The sequence below is a fragment of the Meleagris gallopavo genome, chromosome 17 (assembly GCF_000146605.3).
Source record: "Meleagris gallopavo isolate NT-WF06-2002-E0010 breed Aviagen turkey brand Nicholas breeding stock chromosome 17, Turkey_5.1, whole genome shotgun sequence".
In the NCBI taxonomy this organism is placed as follows: domain Eukaryota; kingdom Metazoa; phylum Chordata; class Aves; order Galliformes; family Phasianidae; genus Meleagris; species Meleagris gallopavo.
The window spans coordinates 10,402,146-10,409,708 of record NC_015027.2 but is presented as its reverse complement, the minus strand read 5'-3'; the positions used below and the strand labels follow the sequence as shown (position 1 = coordinate 10,409,708).

At 61.8% G+C, this 7,563-nt stretch overlaps 2 protein-coding genes across 3 annotated transcripts in view; one reads left to right on the top strand and one right to left on the bottom strand.

Annotated features, from left to right (window-relative positions):
- Nucleotides 1–939: 939 nt before the first annotated feature.
- INPP5J (inositol polyphosphate-5-phosphatase J) lies at nt 940–7,556 on the bottom strand. Of its 2 annotated transcripts, XM_010720448.2 has the most exons (12): nt 7,385–7,556; nt 6,637–6,747; nt 5,115–5,223; nt 4,408–4,524; nt 4,164–4,339; nt 3,746–3,857; nt 3,413–3,522; nt 2,973–3,156; nt 2,671–2,808; nt 2,350–2,442; nt 2,099–2,203; nt 940–1,978 (listed from the first exon to the last, which is right to left on the bottom strand). In XM_010720448.2, exons 2-12 carry the CDS (start codon nt 6,711–6,713, stop codon nt 1,355–1,357), a joined length of 1,845 nt encoding a protein of 614 aa, XP_010718750.1. In that variant the 5' UTR covers nt 6,714–6,747; nt 7,385–7,556; the 3' UTR covers nt 940–1,354. The 2 variants fall into 2 exon arrangements, with proteins under 2 accessions (XP_010718750.1, XP_010718749.1); XM_010720447.3 differs by lacking the exons at nt 6,637–6,747; nt 7,385–7,556 and adding an exon at nt 5,546–6,609.
- POLE (DNA polymerase epsilon, catalytic subunit) overlaps nt 7,338–7,563 on the top strand; it is a 19,787-nt gene continuing 19,561 nt past the window's right edge. The window contains exon 1 of the mRNA XM_010720499.3: nt 7,338–7,453. Coding sequence (XP_010718801.1) covers nt 7,338–7,453 — 116 coding nt within the window. The remainder of the gene's footprint in view (nt 7,454–7,563) is intronic.

The window sequence follows — 7,563 nt, the reverse complement described above, 5'->3', positions numbered from 1 at the left end:
GACGGGCGGGGTGCTGAGAGCTGCCCCGCTGTCCCCGCAGAATGGTGCGGACCCTGCGCAGGGCGAAGGGCCCCGGGGGCGCGGAGCCGCCGCTCCTGGCGGAGCGCATCGCCGCGCGCTGCTTCGTGTTGGAACCGCAGGCCGAGTGCGGAGCGGAGCGCCGGAGCGGGTGAGTGCAGAGGGAACGGGGAAGGGCCGGAGCTGGCGGTGCTTGGTTCGCCGCAACGCTCTCTGTTCTGTTCCTCCAGCAGCTGTGACGCCGCGGCACGGGCCGTGCTGGTACCCGCACGGCATCTGAGGACCACGCTGCGGCGCCGCGGTGCCGAACGTCGGGAACGGAACGAGCAGGAGAGCGGCGGTGATGCTCTGTACGAACGGTGCCGGCGGGTGGCCCTGGAGCAGGGATAGGAGCCCCGCAGCACCCCGCGCCCCGCTGAGCCCCAGCGGATGGGCTGTACCGTGCGTGGGGAGGAGCTGCGCTGCGGGGCGGAGCTGCTCAATGTCGGGTCCTTGAGAGAAAGGATGGCACCGAGAGTGGCTGCTGGCGTGACTGCGTGGGGCAGGAAAGGGGTGGAGGAGGCTCAGCTGCCACTCAGCTCCACCCAGGGGTGGAGGAGCTGCGGCTGCCATCCAAGCAAAGGGAAAGGAGAGGGGGCAGGAAAAAGCGACCGCCTCCCGGCCCCTGAAGGATGCCGCGGGCGTGGGAGCCCCGAGCAAGACGGTGCCAGGACCCTCACCCCCGGTTTTGCCCCTGCAGCAGGGGGGGTTGGGGCGAGCAGGTTCCTCCCCGAGCTCTAGAGGTGGGAGCACAGTGCCGTGCCTCGGGAGGGTCAGTGCCTGCGTGTGGCACGAGGCAAATAAAGGGCAGAGCGACACGGTGCGTGGTGCTGGGGTCCTGCATTCCCCACAGCCCCCACCCTGCAATAAGCACAGTGCAGCTGGGGCAGGCGGGATGCTTTATTTTGTTGCTCACACTATGTCCAAGCCCGAGGCACAGTGGTAAGGGCAGGAAAGAAGCAAGCTCCCATCTGCAGGGTGCCCGCAGCAGTGCTGTGCCCCGGGGGGAGGGGGCAAACATCCTCACTTGCAGCACCATCCCTGGCCCCCAGCACCCCCAGGCCCACTCACCTGCCCTAGGACTGAGTGTCCCGCAGTTCTGACACACACGAGAGGTTCCCTCACCACCACCCCCTCCCCTATGCCCCCTTTGCAGCCCCGGGAGGAGCAGGGCAGGCAGGCAGCGGGGGTGCAGGGGTGATTCACTGCAATAAATAAGGGAGAGGGATGGCTCACAGCAGGGACGTGGCACGGGAAAGCACACAGCAAGCGCGCTACGGAGGGAGGGGGCACAGCCTCAGTGCCCCATGGTACAGCTGTAACCATCCAGCTCCCGGGGACTGCCCCCTTCCTTTGGGGAAGTGCTGCACGGAGGGCTGGTGGGGCTCATCCTGCGGCAGGGGTAGCCCTGGTCTGCACTCTCCCTCCGTCGGCCCATGGCTTGGTCAATGGTTTCCAGGCGGAGCGCAGGCAGCAGGCCCAGGTTCCTGGGGTCAGCCCTGGCCAGAGGGTTGTCAACTGCAGCACGCCGGGCAACGCCTGGCTCCCGCACAGTCTGGTAGAAGGAACCCGGGCTGCCCTCCTGGCTGTTGGCCACCTGCCCCGATTCCTTGGCTTTGGATCCACGGCGTCCCAGCTCCATCTGAGGCAGGTGGATGGCAGGGATGTCCCCGGTGAGGCCGCGGCGGCTCTGGGGTGAGGGGCTCCGGCTGGTGCCCCGGTCACGGCTGGATGGGCGCAGGATGAGACCCTGGAACTTGGCCAGGCTGGGGCTGCGGCTCCGGTGCCGCTTCATCTTGCCCGGGCTGGGGCTGCGGGATTTGGGGGCCAGCAGGACAAGAGTGCTGTCATCCTCCTCCTCCGAGCTGCTGCCCGAGCTGTCCGTAGGGCTGCTGCCCTCCTCGGATCTAGGCAGGGAGATCTGCACCACACATCAGCATTGGGCCCTGACCCACGCGGGGGGCTGTGGGGCACTGCAGCAGGACGCCCTGCCTTGCTCAAACCTCCCTCCTCCCACCCTTCACCTCGAGGCATTGCTGACCTGGAATGGCTCTGTCACACCCACGATGCTGCTGGAGGCGTTGCTGTAGTAGCCGAGGATGTACTCTCCCTTCCCTTTGGGCAGTGCTTCCTCTGAGAACATCACCTGCAGCAGATGGATGGGCACCAGGCTGAGCACAGGGCTGCCTCTCCAGCCACCCATACGTGGGCCTGCACCCTGCTCGGTGCCGTCCAAAGGTCCAGAGGCTGCTGCTGCCTCACCCCATGGCCCTGACTCCCGGAGCTGCTCACCTGTGCACACAGCTGCTTCTCCACGCAGCGCTCTCCATCATCGCTCCTGGCCCAAACGTAGGACACATAGTCTTTAGGATGCCGAAAACCCACCTGTGGAAGAAAGGAGGTGAGCTGGTGCTTTTGCTCTTCTCTCAGCCCCAGCAATAGCTTCAGGCCATATGGAACCCAGAGAATGGGAGAAAGAGAAGTGCTGGACCCACAGTGCAACGTGGCCTTCCCAGAATGGGAGAGCCCACACTCGGGCCATTCACCAGCACCTGTGGGAGGAGGCAGCTACAGAGGGGATCACGTCACACTGCCAAGGACCCCAGCCCATACCCGGTAGAGGCCAATCCAGTCCCAGGAGCTCCGGTGAAAGCCAGCAGCCATCTTGTACTTGACAACTGCTTGCTCAGGCCTGATCCACTCATCAGCCACATAGATCTCCACCGGGGGTTTATCTGCCTTGGAAGCAAACTGACAGACATGCAGATGGTGTGTAAGAGGAGGTGGGAGCAGCACCCCACTACCCCCAGCCATGGTGGCAAGACAACAGTCCTGCCTAGCAAAGTAAGAAAGCCACACACAGGGCACACATTCACCCAGCACAGCCGTGTCCAGCAGCCCTGGCAGGTGCTCACCTGCACAGCAAAGATGGCAGCTACTGGCTTGTGGTCGCTGACCATGTACTCCATGTGGCTGCAGTAGCAGAGCTGGCTCACCGTCAGCACACCTCGGCTGGGCCGGCGCCCGCCCGCACCGGAGCTGGGAGATTTGATCTTCCAAAGGATGCGGTCAGTCCAGGCGGGTTTTCGCTTCTTGGCACTGCAGGGCACAGAGGGGCATCTCTTGCCTGGCAGGGGGGCAGTGGGCTCCACCCCAACCTGCCTCCCCCTGGCACTACGGAGCACGCAGGCAGGGGATGCGGCTCGTCTCGGCGCACAGCTCAGTGCAGCTGCAGGGACAGACCTGCACTGGCACCAGCACAATGGCTGTGTCCCAGCCCACAGCCCTCCCTCCGAGACCCCCCCACGAACCTCAGCCGTGCCGCCCACCCCCAGCATGCGCCCCGCTGTCCTACCTGCTGTCGTACTTGTTGGTGCCCACATCAAACTTGAATGTGGGGGGGAAGTTGAGGGGTCCTTCCTGGAAGCCGCTCAGGACAGGCCAGGTGCTTTTGGCAATGTTTAGCTGTGGGCAGGAGAGCAGCAAGGCTCCATGGCCCCAGCTCTTCCCAACGCTCCCAGAAAGGAACTGCTGATGTGCACAGTTCCAATGGAAAATGCCCTGGGAGCACACTGCCTGCCGCTCCTCAAGGAGCTGGAAGAGCCCTTTGTGCCAAGTGGCACGCAGCTGCACGGGCACCGCTTTAAGTGCCCAAGAACACACCTGGCAGTGAGCCTGGCCCACTCACCTGGTCCTTCTCCCAGAGCTGGCTCAGGATGTTGCTGTCAATGGCGTATTTGACGAAGCGGATGTCGAGGCTCTCAATGCGGAAATTGAGGTCCCCAAACCAGAAGACGAGGCTGCAGGCAGGAGGGCAGTGAGCAGCAGGGCCCAGGCATCAGCACCAGAAGGGTAGGAACCAGTCCCAACCCTTGAGGGTGCCAGGAACTGCAGCAGGCCTGGATGTGCCCCAAGAGCAAACAAGGGCTCCTTTTAACACCTATTGCACTGCATCTCACTGGACCAAGGGACAACTCTGCAGCTCTGCCACCCCACCTCCAAAAGCTATGCTCAGATTCAGATGCCAGATCCAGCCCCCTGTCAAAGTACAGGGCCGGTCCTACAGCATCGGCACAGAGCAGTAGGTGAAACAGTGAAGTACTCACTCATGGTCCAGGATGCCACTGGCTGCCCTTCCCTCAAACTGCTGCATGTGCAGTATGGTGGCAAAGTCCTCCTTGCGCTGCTCCGCCTTCTCCAGGTGTGCTGGCAGGTGGCAGTTCAGGAAGCACACCATGTGCCCAAAGATGGAGAGACGGACGCTCACCCCTCCTTTGTTGCCCTGCCACCATTGGATGCCGTGAGACCCGAGGAAGGCAGCCCTCTCCACCCCCCTAGGACCACACTCACCCAGTAGCCGCCCAGCCCTGTCCTAGTGCAGTCTGTCTGGATGTCCTGCAGGAAGGGGAGGTGGTAGTACTTGGCAAACACCAGTAGGATCACACCTTGCATCCGCACTGTGCTGACCTGGAACAGGAGCAGGGCTTGTAGCAGGATGACAGCCACAGCACAGCCCATAAAGGCAGGGACAGTTCCAAGCCAGAGCAGCACCTTTCTCTTCCACATGCCCATCTTACAGGTGCTAAGCAGCACATTTAGCTCAGAGATCCAGGCATACTCGCCTGGATTCCGACCACTGACTGAGATGAGCCCAGCAATGCTAGGACTTATGAACTCTGTCACTGGCTCTCTGGGGAGCTGAGCCTTGCCCTGGGATCTGCATGCTGCTGTCAGAAGCACAGGCTGGATCCTCTCCTCACCCTGGTGCAACACAGTGGGCAACAAGGTGTGTCCCCAGAGTACCACAGGGGAAGCCAAAAGCAACCAGAGAAGCAAGTAGAGTGGCAGAAGCCAGGCAGCATACTGCAGAAATACCCCATCCACCTTCAGCTCAGCTTCCACACAATGCTCAGAGGGCTGCAGGGCATCACTCTAGCCAGGTCTTCTCCTTCACATCCTCCATCCCTTTCTGCCCTGCCACCCTCCCCGTGCCCCCCTGCTTGGCTGGCAGGCACAGAGGGGACACCAGCTGTCCAGCCCCTTTGGGACTGCCTTACCAACACAAAGTGGAAGGGGCTCAGGACATCCATGAAGAGCTCGCTCCACTGATCTGTGAACAGGGCGTCCTTCAGGCGTTTGTTTATCTTGGAGTTCACCTCCTGCAGCCTGGGAGGAGAAGGACAAAGTGCTTTGCAGAGCCTGTCTGATCCCAGACGGATCCCTCAGCCACAACAGGAAGGCACCTGCATCCCAGCCAGGGAGAGCTCCTTGGGCGAGGCACCCAAGGACAGAGCTGCGAGGGCATTCCAAGGGAGGACCCTGGATTTAGAGCACAAACCAGCTACATCCTCGTGCTAGCGATGCTGGGTAGCAAGAGGCACAAGTGGCAATGAAGCTGCAATGCTTCGGCCCTCTAAGCAGGAGCAGTTCAGCTGCACTAGGCTGGGCAGCAGTCTAAAGTCTATCTCTAGGTGCAAGAGGGGCTTACAGGACATGTCAGTTGTATGGATGTCTGCAGAGAAGCCAGGTCCCACCAGTACTTCAGCACAGGGCGTCCGGATGCATCCTAGCCACCGAGCTCACAGCAGCAGCGACAGAAGGTTAACAGTGCTCCTCCCCACTCAGCAATTAGAGAACAGAGGGAAGGAGAGCATCCCCAGAGAACAGCAGAATCAGGAAATGCCTTGCCCGAAAATACTGAGTGCCCCGGGCACAAAGATGCAGGTCAGAGGAAGGACATGAGCAGGCAGAGGCACCGTGGAGGCTGGGGCAGCTCACCAGCACAGGGCACCGTGCCCTGGCCACAGCACAGCTCCAGCCAGTCCCTCACACCAAGCAACATCCCTGCCCTGATCCATGCAGGTAAGGTCTGCCTGCAAGGCTGAGGGGCCCCAACCAGGAGATGGGCTCCAGCAGACTCCTGCCTGAGGCAGAGCTCCTCCACTGTGCACACAGGGAGCTCCCAGGGCTCCACAACAGGCAGCACATCCGTGCTCTTGGCACAGATCTGCATGCTCCATGGCAATCCCTAAGGGTCTAGTTTTCCCTTAAATTCTGGCTCAGCTTGCCTGGCTGGTCACGCCAAGAAAGCCTCATCACACCAACTTGGGGCTGCCTTGCCAGCAGTTAAGTGTTGCCAGAGGCACGGAGCCAATCCAGCTGTGAGAGAACAGCAGATCTGTGCCCTTGAGGCTCACATACCACGGGCAAGAGGTGAGATGAGGAAAATGCTTCCAGAATCCAGCAGGCGAATTAAAAGCCTCTCCAGATTTGACTCAAGCACTTCCTGAGGCCACACTCTGCTTGGCAAGCCAGCTATGGGCTGTACAGGGGTTGATTCACGGCTATTTGTGACCTGAGGGTTTCAGCTCCTCTTAGTGATCCCATTTTTTAAAAGAAGCTGATTTCCCATCACCTTTTATGATGCTATTCATTCACGATGGGCTTCCCTCCCTGCTCTCTATGCCTGAGGGCGGGTTGGAGAGGCAGCTCTCCCACTCCGAGCCCCCCAGGACTATGTGGAAAATCCCTCAAACAGGACCCTCTCCAGGGCAGGGGCCCTGCACCTCACTCTCTTACCCAATGGCGATCATGTCTGCATCATTTGTCTCGCCCGTGTTGAGATGCAACAGCGACGAGACATCACTGGGGGGCATGGCTGTGCCCACGTTCCAGGTGACCACTGTGATGCTTAAGAGGAATAAAGGAGAACAAGGTAACACTCGGGCTCAGGAGGGCTCCCTGTCCTCCAACCAGCCTCCCAAGGAGCCTGCCTGGGGCAGAACTTGCTGTAGCAGCTCAGCCAAAGGAGAACAACCCCAAATAACCGCTCCCCCACGCGGAGCTCATCCCTCTGTTCCCACACACAGGGACTCGGGCCTCCCCCCGCTGCGTCCTGCCTGCAGCTGGGCAGTGCATCGCGTGACAGCAGTGTCCTTCAGAGCACACAGCCACCACCGCCATCCGTCACAGCACATTAACGCTGCTACGCAGCGGGCGCCAGCAGCCCGCAGGCTGCTCCGGTGGCAACTCACAGGAGCCAATTCCAGCAGCGTGCCAGGGAAGGGCCACACCATTTTGAGAGCTCAGCGAGCTGCTGTCACCTCTAATTCCACCTACATCCATCCCCCGAGCGCCGCGCCACGTCCTGAGGGTCCCTCAGCCCCAACCCTCACCCACCCCAAGGCCATCACAGGGGGATGAGAAGGGCAGCCCCAACCCGCACAGAGAACTCGGCCGCCGCTCCCTGCCGGCTCAGACCCCACGTCCTCCCCCCATCGATGCAGAAGGGGCCCCGCTGTCCCCCCGACCTCCACCGTGAGCTCACCGGAACGCTCCGTCCTCCACGGCCGTCCCCGCGCAGCCCAGGAGAGCATCAGAGGATCCGCCGGAGCTCGTAGGGCTGAGGGACGCCCCGCACCTCCCGAACAGGGGCAGTTCCTCGGGCTCCGGCTTAGCGACAGCCGCCGCCTTGCCCAGCCCGACGCGTCCGGCGGGAAGGGACTG